Genomic DNA, 17,991 nt, shown 5'->3' with positions numbered 1-17,991 from the left:
CTTCCTTTGCGTCCCGCCTCACCCTCCTCCATTTTCACTTCCTCCGCCTTCTTCCTTACCCTCCTCCTCCATTTTTGCTTTTCCACTTTCACGGACTTCCTCATTTTTTTTCTTCGTTTTTCTCTTCTTTCCATATGTTACTGTCGTGTAAGGAGAAATTACATGCTTACTCTTTGGGCTCTCTCTTTCATGCTTAGGTTTCACTTTAACCACTTTCAATATCCCCATCAACTTCCTCTTCCACCCTACCAACTTTCTCTGCCACCCTATCAACTTTCTCCTCTACCCTTTTCATCCACTCTTCCATCTTCTCAAACCTGTCATAAAGGGCTGTTGTAAAACTCTCAAACAGACCATTTATGAGGTTAACCACCTCATTCTCTCGATGCCTTGGTAAAGCGGTACTTGTTGTATCAGTTTACCAATTAGGTGGAGGCGTACGAACCTCTTCATCCTCCTCCTCCTCCTCCTCCCTCCCGCCGATTGGAGCTTCATCATCCTCGATGTTAACATCATTCTCAAGCAGTGGCCTTGCAACTGCACTCACATGCATGACCTCTTCTAGGTCCCGCATTAGGCAGTCTATCCTTTCATCTGCTTCATCCTCCAATGCTTTGAATGATGTAACATACTCCTCTCCCGCTTCACCCCTAGTAACGGTGAGGAAGGGACGGACGACTCCATGCAATGAGAAAAAAAATCAATCAAATTTAGGCCACATTTAAAAGCAAGTGCATATTCAAAAAATTAATCCTTTAATCTTACCCGAGCCGCTTGAATTTCCACGTCTATTTTGTCATGATCCCAATGGGTCGATACACTTCTTGATGTGCCACCACAACATCCTAGGAAATTACAGTCGCTCATCTAAAGTCTTCATCCTCCCCCCGCCTTAGCCAGGACAGGGACGGCCTCATACATCCAAGCCTACATTGTAAAAAAATAGTCCATATCATAATTAAAACACATATAATACAAAAAATATAACAAAAAGCTATTAATATTTACTTGCATTGCCCATGGGAAGCCAAACAAATTGTACGTGCTTGGTCTATTCTTCTCGACAGATTGGCGCTGCTTTAATGCCATGTCTTTTCCTTGCAAGGAGTCTATGGTTAGCTAAAATGATACCCGTCCCCACGAATAAGCGTTAAAGAAGTCCATGTTGCTTGTAAACTTCTCCCAATCCATATTAATAGCTTTTGTTGAGTCAGAAGCCATTAGGATCAAATGCACGAATCATACTAGGCACATCTTGAACCTCTCTGAAGAGGTATACCCACCTTCTTCTAACCTCTCCTCTAAATTGCGTCTCATAATAAATGCCCTCCCCCCCAAAACCTTTTTAACCAAGTTATCGACTACCCTACTTTTCTTTACTCTCTCTTACTCTCGCATCTAGAAATTCCCCACATCTTAAGCCTATCATCAGGGGATATTCCATCATCCCACAACGTAGTGGCTTTCCATCCACCACGAACCACATTTCTTTTTTTTTTTTTTTTCGCTTTTAATTGAGTGCAACAACATATAATGCACTCCCTGCCCCCATAACGCCTTTTTCCAATTTTCTTCGATGTTCACGAAATGACCGAAACAACTCTCTTTGAATTGGTCTAAACCCTTCTTCAATTCCCGTAAAATATCCATTATTCTCATAAAAACTTGCCAACTCGACCTAATTGTCACCCTTACGGGGAAGTACGATACCTTATCGCTTACAACCTCCAACCCATCGTCTTTATAATTTACGCTTCGGAAAATCTGGACAATCGATATAAACTAAATATCAACAAAAAAAAAAAAAAAAAAAACCAAAACAGCTAATAGGTTGCCAATTTGGGGGATATGGGCTTCAAGGGCATCGAGGAGTGGGTGTTTTTGGCCTCGAGAGGACCGGAGAAGCAAATGCAAGCCCTACAGAGGCTATTGTGGTAGGTTCCATGAAGTTGGAAGGCTGAGGATGGCAGGAGGTGGCGGAATAGGGGGGTTGGAGGGCTGCCCTGCCCGCCACCTCCTGCCATCCCTAGCCCATCAATCTCCCACAAACAACCTTCATACGACCTCCTTTGCCTTCCATCATCCTCTGGAAACAAAGTCACTCCACCAATGCCCACCAATTGCTCGACAAAATGTCATAACCACCATAATAATAAAACCAACTACATGTCCCTCAAATTCACACAAATCAATCAATTTTCTCATCCAATTCAAAAAAAAAGTAAAAAACGTACCATTTCTTCACCAACGTTCTCCTTTTCAGAACAGTTTTTCGATTCTTCTCTCTGTTCTTGTGTCGTCGTCATCTTCTCTGCCTCTGGACCTCCTTCCCTCATCGGATGATCCATCGGAGCATCTTCTTCAACAACCTTTGAACTGCTGCTGCCGCCGAAGTCTACGATTTGGAGTGGGGTTGAGTTTTTCTCCTCTTTCTGAATATCAACCATGATTTTGTGTAAGGAAGCTTTAGGATCGAATATTTGCTGAAATAGGGCACTTTCGTCTCCAAAAATGGCAGAGAAATCAAATGTGTTCGTCGGTCGTTTTTTGGGTATTTGGCTCGATTAACCGATTTTGAATGGTGAGGGTTGTTTTTAATTTTCAAAATTTAAACAAACATTCGTTAATTATAGTATTACCCATATTTGTTTAAATCCTTTCACTTTAACCCGTTTTACATGTTTAATGAATCATAAGTGTGCCATGTCAGCTTTTCTAAATTAAAAAAATTGAAAAATATTTTCAAGGTCATTTTTTTAAATGCAAACTTGGGAGGTCCGGGGAGTTAAATTTGGGGCTTTTGATTAAAAGACCATATTGAGTTTAAATTTAATTAAAAGGCTATCAAGTTTCAAACTCTTGACTAAATAGCCTTATTTTTTATTAAGAGTAATTAAACATGATTAAGCACTAATCATGTTTTAATTAGGATTAATGAAGTATTGTCTAATCTTTTAAAAATTATACTATGTCCCCAAAAACCCGAAATTGTTGCAAACAAATCCAAACCCAAAACAAATTCATTTTCCTCCTCCCTCCCACCATTAATGCATCGGAACTGCTCTCCCCTGGTTGTTGTATCTTCTTAGCAAAACTGAAGATCTTCTTCTTCCTCCACCATTAACACCTTCTTCTTCCTCCGCCATTAACATCTTCTCTGCCAAAGATCCGCATCTTCCTCCTCCTGACATTTCGTCCAGGTACGTGTATCTCCTTTTTGAATTTTATATTTCTATTTACAAAGATTTAATAATGGATTGGATTTGGGTTATGATTTCGATTTAGTGGTTTAGGTTCTTGGGTTGTGTTTGATGTAATGCAAGTTGAAAGTAGTGAGATTTGTTGATGATTTTTTTTCATTGTAGGTAGCTGAGGGTGGTAGCACCGATTATAGGTGGAGATGACTGAAAATGTATTCTGGAGCTAATTGATCGCTTAAGCGATCTGGTATAAGTCTAATATATAGCAGCAGATCATTTAAGTGATCTGGTATATCGCTTAAGCGATCTGGTATATGGCAGCAGTTCGCTTAAGCGATCAAGCTTATTTATACTAGATCGTCTAAACGATCCAGTAAGCGATACAGCAGATCGATTAAGCGACTCTGCAGATGCTTTCTAAAATCTGTCAACCCTTAATATATCAGTTAATAATTTTTTTTTCTTGCATTATAGACACTTGGCTATTATTAGACATAGGACAAGTTGTTTTGGGTGTTGAATATTTTGGTGAGTGGCTAGATGTTGTTTCGTTTACTTGTTCACTAGTTTCTCTTAGTTGTATGTCAATCTTCTGTGGTGTATTAAACTGATTTTATATCCTTGTATTTCCAGCCATGCCATCAAGAAGAATGATGAAATCGAGAGAGTTGCCAAGGCCAACCATTGAAGACTTATTAGTAAATCATAAAACAATTTTAATGATTTTTATTAGTACTTTATGAGATTACCTTTTCATCTCATGGACTTGTTATGAATGCTTTGTTGTTTTCAATTTTTTACGTTGACAATTGAATATCTTTTTGTTTGAAGTTTTGAACAGATGATAGTAAGGATGCTTCTAGTTACTTAATTGTTGCTCTTATTGTGCTACTAAATTCATTCAGTATTGAGTTGTTATTGTGCTACTGAATTAATTCAATATTGAGATGTTATTGTGCATATAAATTCATTTAATGTTGAGATGTTATCAATATATGATCGCTTAAGCGAATTCTCTTGAATTTGAGAAGGAAATGTCAAGTACAAATAAAATTAGCCTTGGTCACTTAAGCGACGTTGGCTATCGCTTAAGCAATCATGGCTTATCTGTATAGGATTGTTTAAGCGAGAGCTGACATCGCTTAAGCGATCTTGAATTTGAGAAGGAATAGTCAACTACAAAGAAAATTGGCCTTGGTCGCTTAAGTGACATCGGCTATCGCTTAAGCGATCACGGCTTATCTGTACAAGATCGCTTAAGCAAGAACTAACATCGCTTAAGCGATCTTGAATTTGAGAAGGAATAGTCAAGTACAATGAAAATTGGCCTTGGTCACTTAAGCGACATAGGCTATTGCTTAAGCGATCACGATTTATTTGTACAAGATCGCTTAAGCGAGAGCTGACATCGTTTAAGCGATCAAGGGTAATTTGCTTTTGTACTTAGAATAATCCTTCTCAAATAAACCATCGCTTAAGCGATGTTAGCTCTCACTTAAGCGATTCAGAATAGATAAGTCGTGATTGCTTAAACGATAGCCTACGTCGCTTAAGCGACCAAGGCCAATTTGCTTCTTTTCTCCTCAATCTTTTGATATTGTGAACGTTTGAGTGAGAAATTATATTTCGTAATGTGGAATGAGTAAGAAATTATATCCTTCTCAAACACATATTTGTGAAATGAGGTACGTTTCTACTAATGTGTCACACTAGTGTGCAATGACATTTCTCCATGTATCATAGGGTTGTTAGTCACATATCGTAGCTGTTATATTTTGATATTATGAATGTCCGAGGTTTAAATTAATGGTAATAATCTTCTTAAATTGTCTTAATATGTGTTGATGGAATTAGGTTGTCAAATAATCCTCCATAAATGGCCTTAATATGTGTTAATAACCGATATCGCTTAAGCGATCAAGGCTAATTTGCTTCTTTTCTCCCGAATCTTGTGATGTTGTGAATGTCCCAAGTTAACATTAACATTAACATTACTTAATATGGGGCTGTCAAATAATCCATATAAAAAAAAAAAAGATTGCTTAAGCGATGCATCTCTCATTTAAGCGATCCAGTATATATAAGCCTTGATCGCTTAAGCGATTGCCCACAATCGCTTAAGCGACCAAGGCTAATTTGTGTCTAAATAATCCTTAAGTACACGATCGCTTAAGTGATCCAGCATATATAAGCCTTGATCGCTTAAGCGATATCTCACATCGCTTAAGCGACCAAGGCTAATTTGTGTCAAAATAATCCTCAAGTACACGATCGCTTAAGCGATGTTAGCTCTTGCCTAAGCGATCCAGCATAGATAAGCATTGATCGCTTAAGCGATAGCCCACATCGTTTAAGTGACCAAGGCTAATTTTGTCAGTAATCGTTAAGTACACGATCGTTTAAGCGATGCAACTCTCGCTTAAGCGGTCCAACATATATAAGCCTTGATTGCTTAAGCGATAGCTCACATCGCTTAAGCGACCAAGGCTAATTTGTGTATAAATAATCCTCAAGTACATGATCACCTAAGCGATGTCAACTCTTGCTTAAACAATCCAACATAGATAAACCTTGATCGCTTAAGCGATAGCCCATATCGCTTAAGCAACCAAGGCTAATTTGTGTCTAAATAATCCTCAAGTACACGATCGCTTAAGCAATGCAACTCTCGCTTAAGCGATCCAGCATATATAAGCCTTGATCGCTTAAGCGACCAAGGCCAATTTGTGTCTATATAATCCTTAAGTACACGATCGCATAAGTGATGTTAACTCTCACTTAAGCGATCCAATATAGATAAGCCTTGATCTCTTAAGCGATAGCTTTTATCACTTAAGCGACCAAGGCTAATTTGATAATCTCATAAAGTACTCATCAAAACCATTAAAATTATTTTCTGATTCCCTAATAAGTTTTCAACAAATTAAGAGAAAAACTGATAAAACAGCAGCCTTAAGTTTTGTCAACCAAGATCCTCACTCACCAAACAATCAATTAAGAGAAAAACTGAGGAAATTATATTGATTAACAAGAAGCAAATACAATAAAGAAATCTAGAAAATGATAGTTCCAGCAGTTCTAGCAGTTACCAAAATAACAACCTACCAAAACCTGTATTTTTTCTTAACTAAATACACTTTCAATCCCTACTCTAAAGATTCAATGGATTCTGCCAACCCTTTCTAACTAAATACACTTTCTGCTGCTAAAAAAACATAGCCAAATCTATTCCATGCTTTTGTATCTCCACAGCTTTAGATGCCTTCCTTTCTTCCTTCCTTCATTGCTTCAAAGTTTTTGAACCATTAATAGACAAATCGCCAGACCTACAGAAAAAACAATGTCAAATTCCTTATCATAATAGACAAAAAAAGACATGAACCATGAGGCTTGGAAGGAGTATGCAACTAACTCTTGTTTGCATGACAGGTTCTTGTCTCTTGCTGGCATTACATGCAATAATCTAACTTGGAAAATTGAATTATGTACTTCTACAATGGCCCTGCACAATCAACCAAAAATGTTAACAAATAACTAAAATAAAGAGGAAGAAAATTTACTCTTGTTTGCTTGACAGATTCTTGTTTCTTGCTGGCATAATGTACAAGAGAGATGATTAAGGGCAAGCCCTGCAGGGCTGGCTATGCGTGGACAATCCTGTAATATGTAGGGCAAGCCCCCAACCTCCCTATTCCGCTCTCTTTGCCAACAAAAGTCATCCAACTTGCTATAAACAACCTCTCTAAGGCCTCCATTTGCTTCTCTGGTCCTCTAGAAACCCAAAACACCCATTCCTCTAATGCTCTTTAACTGCCCAACAAAATGCAACAATGACCTTAACAACAAACACCAACCAAATATCCTAAATTTGTACCAACAACCAATAATTTCATCAAATATATAGATTATTACATGTTCTTCTTCTTCTTCTTCTTCTTCTTCTTCTTCCACCTCCTCGCTGGAATTTGTGTTGGCGTCCTCCTCTTCATTTTCAATTTTGAATCTTGTCGTCCCTTCTTCTACCGGCGGGATGTCTTATATCAGCGTCGTCTCTTCTACTGACAGGGTATCCTCTGCCGGTAGAGCAACTTCAGTCATCGAAAGTTACTGCACTACAACCTCTTTTTCTCCATTTTTGGTAGACCCAGTGGTGCTTGCAATTTGGGGAGTGAATGGGTTTTTTTTGTTTCTTTGAGGATCTCAGCCATTGTAACTTAACCGGGAATGGCAAGGAAGGGCAAAAATGCAAAGAGCAAAGAAATTGAGAAATGGTAGAAAATTGGAAGAAAAAACAAGAGAAAGGAAGGTGTTTGAATCGTGTTTTGAGAAAGAGAAGCTGAGAGGAATGTGTTTTGCCTTTCAAATTTTAAACCAACTTCTTTTTATTATACTTTAACCCACAAACGTTTAAATCTTTTCACCCTAACCCTTTTTGCTGCTTTAATTACGTTTAAGTGTGCGATGTCAAATTTTTCTTTAAAAAAAAAAAAAAATCAAAAACCTTTTCAAGGTTATATTCTCAATTCCAAACTTGGGATGGCATATCAGTTCAATTAAGGGCAATCTATTAAAAAGACATTTGGAGTTAAAATTTAATTAAAAGGCTATGTAGTTTGTAAATGTTAACTAAATAGCCTTATTTTTTATTAAGCTTAATTAAATATGATTAGGGGTTAATTAGGATTAATGAATAATTGTGTAATCTTTTAAAAATTATAATATGTCCCCAAAGAGTTGAAATTCTTGCAAATAAACCCAAGCACCTTCTTCTTCTTCCTCCCACCACGTTAACGCATTCCTTCGCCATTAACATCTTCTCCAACACAGATCCTTCTCCTCCTTCTCCTCCTCCTCCTCCTCCTCTTGAAATTTCATCCAGGTATGTGTATCTCCCTTTCAATTTCATATTTCGATTTACAAAGATCTGGGTTATGATTTTGATTTAGCATGGATTGGGTTTGGGTTATGATTTTGATTTAGTTGTTTAGGTTGTTGGGCTATGTTTGATGTAATTGATTTAGTTGTTTAGGTTGTTGGGCTATGTTTGATGTAATGGAAGTTGAAAGGAGTGAAATATGTTGAAAATTTGTTCTTGGTATGTTTTCTGGGTATGATGGATGGTGGAGATGACTGAAAATATATTCTGGGTATGATGGATCGCTTAAGCGATACACCACGCTTAAGTGATCTGGTGTATCGCTTAAGCGATCTACTAAAAGTCTAGTGTATAGGAGCAGATCGCTTAAGCGATCATGGTTATTTATACTGGATCGCTTAAGCGATACACCAGACCATATAAGCGATTGTGCAGATTCTTTTAAAATATTTGAACCCTTAGTACAGCATTTAAGAATGTTTTTTTTTTCTTGCATTACTGGTAGTTGGCTATTATTACACATGGGACAAGTTGTTTTGGGTGTTGAATATTTTGGTGAGTGGGTGGAGGAAGAAAGTAGCTAGAAGTGGATTGAGAAGCGCAAAGAAGTTATACCAATTGCTGTGAGCACAGAGGTTAGTTTTGATAAGTTGATTGATGAAATAATTAGAAGAGGTAATTTGAGTTGCTCGCGTAGTTATATAGTTGTGAAGTATGTTTTAAGCAGAGTTCCTAAACATTATAAGGTACCTCCTGCTATATTAAAGTCGGATGAAAGTGTGAAGTTATATATGATTGATGTGGCCGATAATGGTTCGAGGCCGATTTTAAGGGTTTCTTTTGTAGAAAAACCGTTGGAAGTTGGTTCAAAGGAAAGGGATAACGAGGAAGTAGGCGAAGATTTGCCTGGTTTTAATTTGAACTATGAGGCCAATGATTTGTTAGTTGAAAAATCAAGAGTAGACGGTGAATTGGGTAGTGAGGAGGACACTGTAGAAGAAGTTGGTGATGGGGGGCAGAATGAAAATGTTGAGGAGGAGGACCCCGTAGATGTTCCCACAGATGCAGAGATTCCTTTAAATACAGATTATGCAGAAGGCGTAGATTGTGAGAGAGAGAATACTATGGTCGTTTATGCAGGTTCAGAGGGGGCAATTGTAGGTAGTAGTGAATCAGCTCATGTTTTTACGGATGGATCGGAGTGGCGCATAAGGTATTTATTTGACAACAAAGAGGAAGTGGTAAGGAAGCTAAAACTTATTGCCGTGAGAGGTAATTTTGAGTTCATCACGAAAAAGGCAAATTCATTGGTTGTGACAATGGCATGTCGTGACCGAAAGTGCAAGTGGTGGGTTTATTGTAGAAGGTTGGCAGAGTCGGAAAAATTTATTCTTAGCACATATACCCGTGAGCACACATGTGGTTTGGGACATATTTCAAGTGAGCATCGACAAGTGTCCGCTGATGTTATTGGACAATTTGTCAAAAGTCGGTTCGTTGAAGGGAAAGGTCCATCTCCTAAAGACATTCAGAGACTTGTGCGCACAGAGTTGTGATGTGCTGTTAGTTACTAAAAATGCTGGAAAAGGAGACAACATGCACAAGATTTTGTGAGGGGCACGCCGCAGCACGGGTACGTAATATTAGAAACGTACCGTTATATGCTTGAGTTGACAAACCAAGGTAGCAAGACGGCTTTAAAGTGGGACAGGAATATGATGTTTAAATATTTTTTTGTTGCTTACGGTTATGCTATAAGGGGTTTTGTAAACATGAGAAAGGTGTTGGCTGTTGATGGTTGTTTTCTAATGGGAAAGTATGGAGGTACATTGTTGGTGGCCACTGCATAAGACAGCGAGAATCACTCATATCCTGTTGTATGGTGTGTGGTGACTCTGAGAATGACGAGTCATGGACTTGGTTTTTTCAACAATTACGTATGATAGTGCCTAACAGTGACGAGTTGTGCATAATATCCAATAAGCATAACTCTGTAAAGAAGGGGATTGCCACTATTTACCGTCAAGCACATCACGGATTCTGTATGAGGCACTTTGGTGAGAACATAAAACAAAAGTTTAAGTGTGCTGGCCTCCTTCAGACATACTACATGGCAGCAAAAGCTTATCAGGTTGATGAGTTCGAGGAGCACTTCCAGCAAATCCGAATCAAGGATGATAGAGTTGTTAAGTATCTTGAGCTTGATGTTGGTTTCGAGCGATGGAGTAGAGCTTACTTTCCTAGAAGAAGATTTAATGTCATGACCACGAATATAGCGGAGTCCATAAATTCGAAGTTGTTAATAGAAAGAGAGTTTCTAATAGTTGCACTTTTTGATGCAATCCAGAGGACATTGTCACGGTGGTTCTATGAGCATCATAGGGAGTCAAATAATTTTACTATAACCCTTGTTCCGTCAGCTGAAAAATTATTGCGAGAACGTATGGAACTGTCAAATACACTGTTTGCCTATCCTCTTAATGCTCAAGAGTTCACTGTGCGTGGCTATGGTCCGGATGCCCTAGTTAACCTTGTTAGTAAAACTTGCAGCTGTAAAGTGCTTGACATTCAACGTTTACCTTGTCCTCATGTAGTAGCAGCACTGAAACACCAACGGAAGCCAGATTTTGGTTCAAGAATTTACATGGAACTTTGCTCCCCTCTCTATATGGCAGATCACTACATGCTAGCTTATTCAGAAAAAATATATCTAAAGCCTCCAGAAGAGCAGTGGGTAGTGCCGCCAGAGTTGGCTGACATTATCATCCATCCGCCATTCAAGAAGACAATAAAGGGGAGAAAAAGAGTTAAGCGTATTCCATCAACCTTTGAGGTTCCCCGGAAGATGAATAAGTGCTCAATTTGTAAGCAACCTGGCCATAAGAAAAGCAGTTGCCAAAAATAATCACATGTAGATCCAGAAAATTAGGTTCGAAGAATGATGAAATTCAAAGAGTTGCGAAGGCCAACCGTTGATGAGTTATTGTTTTCAATTATTGATGTTATAAATTTTATTGTTACCTTTAATAAATCATTCTTTATATTTCTTGTTACATGGCCTAAATATTTGTTGGTGATTTTAGTTTGGAATTAGGTTGTCAAATTGAGGAGAAAGTATGGAATTAATACGTATTGGTAATTTTAGTTTGTCAAAATTCTGGAGAAAAGCTGGAAAAGTATATATTACCCATGATCACTTAAGCGACTAAGTATATCACTTAAGCGACAAAGGGTTTTTCAAACAAGATCGCTTAAGCAATATCACGAATCGCTTAAGCGATTGTGCACCTGGGCAAATATGATTCTGCCCAGGTGCACGATCGCTTAATCGACCAAGACAAAAAGACAAGAATCGCTTAAGCGATCATGCACCTAGGCAGATTTATTCTGCCAATCACATGATCGCTTAAGCGATCCACGATCACTTAATCGACCAAGTGAAAAAGAAATTAATCGCGTAAGTGATATCTATGATCGCTTAAGCGACCCTGTGTAAACGAAGTTCTTTTTAGTACGATCGCTTAATCGACCAACGAAAAATTTTAAAATTTAACAAATACACCCCCACCTACCCAACTTCCGGCCACCACTGCTAGAATCCTACCGAGAAAGGGCGTTACGACGCATAGTGGTAGGATCAAGATGATAGGGCGTCGATATGGCCTTTTCCGGCCAAATCAACCATGGATGTGGCTGGAAAAGGCCAAATCACGGCCAAATCACAGTCAGATCTGGCCGTCAACGGACGAAAAAGTTGACATGTGGCCTTCTGTGATGGCCAAATATATGGCCGTTGTTTCGGTCAACGATGCCCAAGATTTGGCAGTCGTTGACTGTCAATGTCGGCCATTTATTTGAAAGTCAATGATGGCCAGATGTGGCCTTTTCCGGCCAGATCCACAGTGGATCTGGCCAAAAAATGTCACATCTGTGAATTACCGACCATTTTTGGTCATTTGTGGCCGTTGGTGGTAGCCAGAATCTGGGAAGTTGGGTAGATAGGGGTGTTTTTGTTAATTTTTAAACTTTTTTAAACGGTATTAATGAAATTAATTCAGTTAATGAGTCTAAAATTTATTAAAAAAATACTAATATTTCCTAAATAATTAAACAAAGAAATATTTTGGGAATAGGATTTGTAATATTTATAAGAATATTCAACCAAACGAACCCATTATGTTCTAAAAAAAAAAGAAGAACATATGTTCACTAAGATTCCATGGTTACACCTTATATGTTTCATACTGACATAAAAGAACTATATGTTTAATATAAATATAATAACGGTCATAGTCTACTGAACGAATCGTAAACCCTATATGTTTAGCATAGACGTAAACAGTCTACACCTTACATGTTTCATACTGACGTAAAAGAACTATACGTTTAATATAAATATAATAACGGTCATAGTCCACTGAACGGATCGTAAACCCTATATGTTTAACATAGTGTTAATCGGTTAACCGATGCTCTGAAATACAATAAATAATATCCGAATACATAAGATCACTTAAGCGATCCTCTGTATTTATACAGTCGATTAAGAGATCCGTCTGTATTGCTTAAGCAATTCTTTGCTTTTACTCTGGTCGATTAAGCGATCCGTCTATATTGCTTATGCGATTCTTTGCTTTTACTCCTGGTCGCTTAAGCGATCTAGCCTGCGGCAGATGCCCGAATCGAAAATCACTTAAGCTATCCATTTGTATCACTTAAGCGATTTTCGTAAAAGACTCTTGATCGCTTAAGTGATTTGAGATCGCTTAAGCGATCTTGGCCAAGGCAGAATGAATCTGCACAGATTTATGATCGCTTAAGCGATCCATTTGTATCGCTTAAGCGATTTTTTAAAATACTCTTGGTCGCTTAAGCGATCTTGTCCGAGGCAGAATGAATCTGCCCAGATCTATAATCGCTTAAGTGATCTTATATATTGCTTAAGCGTCTTCCTAAACGAGTCTCTGTCGCTTAAGCGATGTTGGCCAAGGCAGAATGAACATCTGCCCAGATGGGTAATCGCTTAAGCGATCTTATGTATCGCTTAAGAGATGCTTCGTAATAGACTCTTGGTCTCTTAAGCGATCATATCTGGAAAAGTCTTGGTCATTTAAGAGATATATGTGGTTGGTCATATACGTAATTGTTTAGTATCATGCCATTCTTTAAGTTAATTAATTTCGAAATGACTGTGATTGGGAAACATTTGTACATCACTCATTTATATCAATCTAATTCATCACAAATCAAAATATAAGAGACATCAATGTAACCTGTTTATCAAAATGAAACAAAACGCTAAAAAACCATTATCCAACTTGGTTGAAGCAAATGATCACACCATACATAGTAAATTCAAACTGCTAATGAGATAACTTATATGGACAAAAAAAATATATCTCCCAAATGTCAGATCCAATTCTTTACAATGATTCTGCAGGCACAAGGCTTTTGGCTGCCGCAAGAAGAGCCACAGCACAAGAATTTCTATATACTGTGTTTAATTTACTTTTTGATGCCAACGAGTTTAATGTCACTAACACCTTTGCACAATCCTTTTATTGCAGATGCCTCCTCCTGCCAACCAGCTTTGAGAAGTTTTCGAATTCTATTTGCCAGCAACCTCTCTGAGATCATTGTTTAGTACCATGCCTTCCCAGCAGCCTTTATTGCAGATGCCTCCTCTTGCCAACCAACCTTTGAGAAGTTTCCTCTTATTGTTTGCCAGGAACCTACAAAATTATCTGGCACACACCTGCAGACACGTCAACTTTTGTAAATAAAAAAAAAACACGTAAAAAAGTTATAGAGTAGGTAGGTGAGAAGTTCACTATGTCCGTGTCTTTCGGTAAAGCTCCATATAAGCATGACACATGCAGCATCAGTACCACAACCCAAGTATCAACATCAACATCACATAAAATACAAAATTCAAAGTCCAACTTTCATACCTTTTTATTGGGTTCTGCTCACTCAAAACGGATCCATCTGCCCATGAAAGCAGTCGACAGCTCAGCCCTCCCGACAGTCTCTCATTGTTTCGTCATTCAACCCGTCCATCAGGGTGTTGGTCATGTCAAACTTAATAAATTTCAGGACATATGCCCCACATTCAGCACTACAATAGGAAGAAGACATTAGCATTAGAATAAACTTATAGAAGAATTGTATTATGTAAGTTAGTTTTATACAAAATTTACCTTGACTCATTTATTGGGCCGGTAGAGTGCTTAATTGGCCACTTTTCGGTTAGTACTTGATCACCCAAGAGCCCAAACATCCGGCTGTCACGCAACAGCCGTGGGAGCAACCTGGACAGTGGCTTCAACTCGACCTCCAACTGCTTGTCTCGACAAATAGTAGGGTTGCAGTCAAGGATCTTCAACAACCCCTCCTCTAGATGCGCAACGACTACTATCCAGTGCATCTGTTTGACGAGAATGATGCAGTACACTCTTTTAACAAAAGCCCAACCGTGGCCATATTTGGGCCAATCCCCCCATATATACTGCATAATTCTGTCATCAAAATGAAAATCATCAGGGATGCAATCCAACTGTACTGGGGCCAATCTTTTTCGCTTCGGTCCTTTTCTTACACCACTAGCAACGGCATTTTTAATTAAAGTGTGATATGCCGAAACAAGCGTTCGGCCAAACGCCACATCGGTGATGGCACAATCGGGATACAACAGATCACCATTAGTAGTATGTCGTAGCCTCATCAGTGCCAATATCTCATCGATGTACTGCATCAAATAAAAACAACAAGATAAGTATGGAAAACATAGGCAGAAATAAGGAAAATTATGCGAAAATAACTCACTGAGTCCTCAAGCCACGTGCCTATCGTCAACAACTTCTCAAACCATTCCCGGGGATAATCCCCTGTCTTACACTTTATATGGCCATTACTTCCTGATCCATTGTAATAGGCATAGAAGAGTTTTTTCTTTTCCTCTATTGGCCTATACAAATCGACATTTGATTCCAATTTCGCTTGCCCACTTCCTCCACCTTCCTCCATTTTTACATCCCCGCTTCCTTCGCCTCCCACCTTGCCCTCTTCCATTATCACCGCCCCACTTCCTCCACCAACCTCCTCAACCTCCTCCATTTCTGGTTCTTCCTCCATTTGTTTCTTAATTTTCTTCTTCTTTACCTGTGTCACTACCATGTAAAGCGATTTCACAAACTTGCTCTTTCGGCTCTCTCTTTTCAAGCCAGTTTGCACTTCAACCGCCTTTAATTCTCCACCAACTTCCTCCTCCATTGTACCAACTTCCTCCTCCACTATACCAACTTTCTCTCCCAGCTTATCCACTTTCTCCTGCACCCTTTTCATGCACTCTTCCATCTTGTCGAACCTTGCATAAACGACTGTTGTAAAACTCTCAAGCAGGCCATTTATGAGGTCAATAACCTCATTCTCCTGGCGTCCATGTCTTGGCAAAGCAGTACTTGTTGTATCGGTTTGCTGAGGCATACGAACCTCTTCCTCCCTCTTCTCCTCCTCATCCTCGGGCCTCCCGCCCATTGAAGCTTCATAATCCTCAGCATCAACGACGTTGTCAAGCAATGGCCCTGCAACTGCGGTCACATGCGTGACCCCTCTTAGGTCCTGCAGCAAGCGATCTATCCGTTCATCCCTTTCATCCTCCACTGCTTTGAAAGATGTGACATAGTCATTTTCCGCTTCATCCCCAATAGCGGTGAGAAAGGGACGGACGACTCCCTGCAATAAGAAAGAAAATCAATCAGATTGAAGCGATATTTTAAAGCATCTGCATATTCAAAAGCTTAATCCTTTAATCTTACCCCAGCCGCTTGAATCTCAATCTCTATTTGGTCGTAATCCGAATGGTTACACCTCCCAACATGCCACTGTAACATCCTAGGAAATTGTTGTTGCACATCCAAACTGTTGCTCCTTCCCCCCGCCTTAGCGAAGACAGGGATGGCCTCGTACATCCAAGCCTACATTGTAAAAAAATAGTCCATATCATAATTCAAACACATATATTATAAAAAATATAACGATTGCCCATGGGAAGCCAAATAAATTATACGTGCTTGGTTTATCCTTCCAGCCCCATTGGGCATGCTTTAAAGCCATGTCTGGTTTTTTCAGGCTCTTGATGGTTCGATCAAATGATATCCGTCCCCACGGATAAAAATTAAAGAACTCCAAGTCACTTGCAAACAACAACCAATCTTTCTCAACAGCTTTTGTTGAGTCACCAGCCAATAAGATAGAATGTAAAAACAATATCAAGCACACTTTTATCTTTTCTCCATCATTAAACTAAACTGTTTCTAGCCTATCCTCTAAAACCTGTCCTGTAATAGACTTTGCCCCCTGCAAAACCTTCTTACGAAACCTTATGGCTCTTGGACTCATCCTTATTTCGTCTGCGTCCGCCTTATTTGGCACTTCCCCACATCCTAAGCCCGTTACCAAGGCATACTCCATCATCCCAAATCATAGTGGCTTTCTGTCCACCACGAATCACATTTCTTTTTTTTTTTTGTTACATTTTACTGAGTGCAGCAACATGTAATGCACTCCTTGCCCCCAAAATGCATTTTTCCAATTTGTTCTGATTCTTAAAAACTGACCGAAACAAGTGCGACGGAAATCTCTTTCACCATGCCTCATTCCAACTAAAATGGCCCTTATTCTGTCAAAAACATCCCAGCTCGACCTCACCGTCACCCTTGCAGGGAAGTAGGGTACCTTCTCACTTATAGGTTCCAACTCATAGTCTCTACAGTTTATGGTCCGCACAATCTGCACAATCGATATAAACAAAATGTCAGCAACAAAAATAAACCAAAACAACTAATAAACAAAATATCAGCAACAAAAAATTACCACTGTAGTCGCTTAAGCGATTTCAGATCGCTTAAGAGATCTTGACTCTGCCTTTGCAAGATCGCTTAAGCGATCTGAAATCGCTTAAGCGACTAAGAGTAAACTGAAAGAATCTCTTAAGCGATACAAAAGATCGCTTATTATATTTATGATTCTGCCTCGACAAGATCGCTTAAGCAATCTGAAATCGCTTAAGCGACCAAGAGTAAACTGAATCAATCGCTTAAGCGATCATGAGTAAAACAGATTAATCGCTTAAGCGATACAAATGATCGCTTAAGCAACAGTACAAGCAATATTCCCAAACAACGCACCCTTTCTTCGCCGGCCTCCTCATCATCGCCTAAATCCTCGAACGACTCCTCCTTGCCTGAATTTTCGCCGGACTCCTCCTCTTGGCCTGAATTCTCGCCTGACTCCTCGTCTTCAAAACCGTTTGCCGATTCTTCCCTTTGTTCTTGTGCCGCTGACGTCTCCTCTACTTGTGGACCACCTTCACTGATCAGATGATCCACTGGAGCAGCCATTGAACTGCTTGCGCCACCGGACTCTAGGATTCGAAGTGGCGTTGGGTTTTCCTCCTCATTGTGAGTGTCAACCATGGTTTTGGATTGAATTTGGTGTCAAAGTTTGCAGTTTCGATCGAAAATGTGGACTGTATCGGCAGAAATCGCACAGATTCCGTTTAGGGTTAAAGAAATCGATTTTAGGGATCAACAAATCGATCAAAAATCGCGACTGTATTCGGTTTAGGATTCAAGAAATTGATTTTAGGGTGCAAATTTGCAGGTTCGATCAGAAAAAATCGCATCTCCATTTGGTTTAAGCAATTGTTTTTTGCCCTAATGAATTTCAATTAAGCGAGGTGAATAGGTGGGGCTTGTTTCAAAAAATTTCAAATTTTAAAAACTTTCATTATTTTTTATTTGGCCCAACTTGTTTTAATCTTTTCATTTTAACCTATTTTACTTGGTTAATTAATCCTAACTATGCCACGTCATCTTCTCTAAATAAAAAAAAATTGAAAAACAGTTTCAAGGC

General features: G+C 39.0%; 1 protein-coding gene across 1 annotated transcript; it reads right to left on the bottom strand.

The window, feature by feature from the left end:
- Nucleotides 1-205: 205 nt before the first annotated feature.
- Nucleotides 206-17,477, bottom strand: LOC116136471 (major centromere autoantigen B-like). The gene is made up of 5 exons (XM_031422168.1): nt 17,265-17,477; nt 16,813-16,866; nt 2,235-2,432; nt 1,706-1,782; nt 206-317 (listed from the first exon to the last, which is right to left on the bottom strand). Exons 1-5 carry the CDS (start codon nt 17,475-17,477, stop codon nt 206-208), a joined length of 654 nt encoding a protein of 217 aa, XP_031278028.1.
- Between the last annotated feature and the right edge of the window lie 514 nt (nt 17,478-17,991).

Source organism: Pistacia vera, unplaced genomic scaffold, assembly GCF_008641045.1.
Source record: "Pistacia vera cultivar Batoury unplaced genomic scaffold, PisVer_v2 Contig314, whole genome shotgun sequence".
Taxonomy (NCBI): Eukaryota; Viridiplantae; Streptophyta; class Magnoliopsida; order Sapindales; family Anacardiaceae; genus Pistacia; species Pistacia vera.
Note: the sequence above shows the minus strand (reverse complement) of the source record. Positions and strands in the feature narration are given on the sequence as shown.

Coding starts and splice junctions, on each gene's coding strand:
- LOC116136471 (XM_031422168.1), bottom strand. CDS start 17,477: ATGGCTGCTCCAGTGGATCATCTGATCAGTGAAGGTGGTCCACAAGTA. Junction 2,433..16,812: donor TGGAACCTATAAGTGAGAAG/GTACCCTACTTC, acceptor GTTGATATTCAG/AAAGAGGAGAAAAACTCAAC. Junction 1,783..2,234: donor AGAACGTTGGTGAAGAAATG/GTACGTTTTTTA, acceptor GTTGATATTTAG/TTTATATCGATTGTCCAGAT.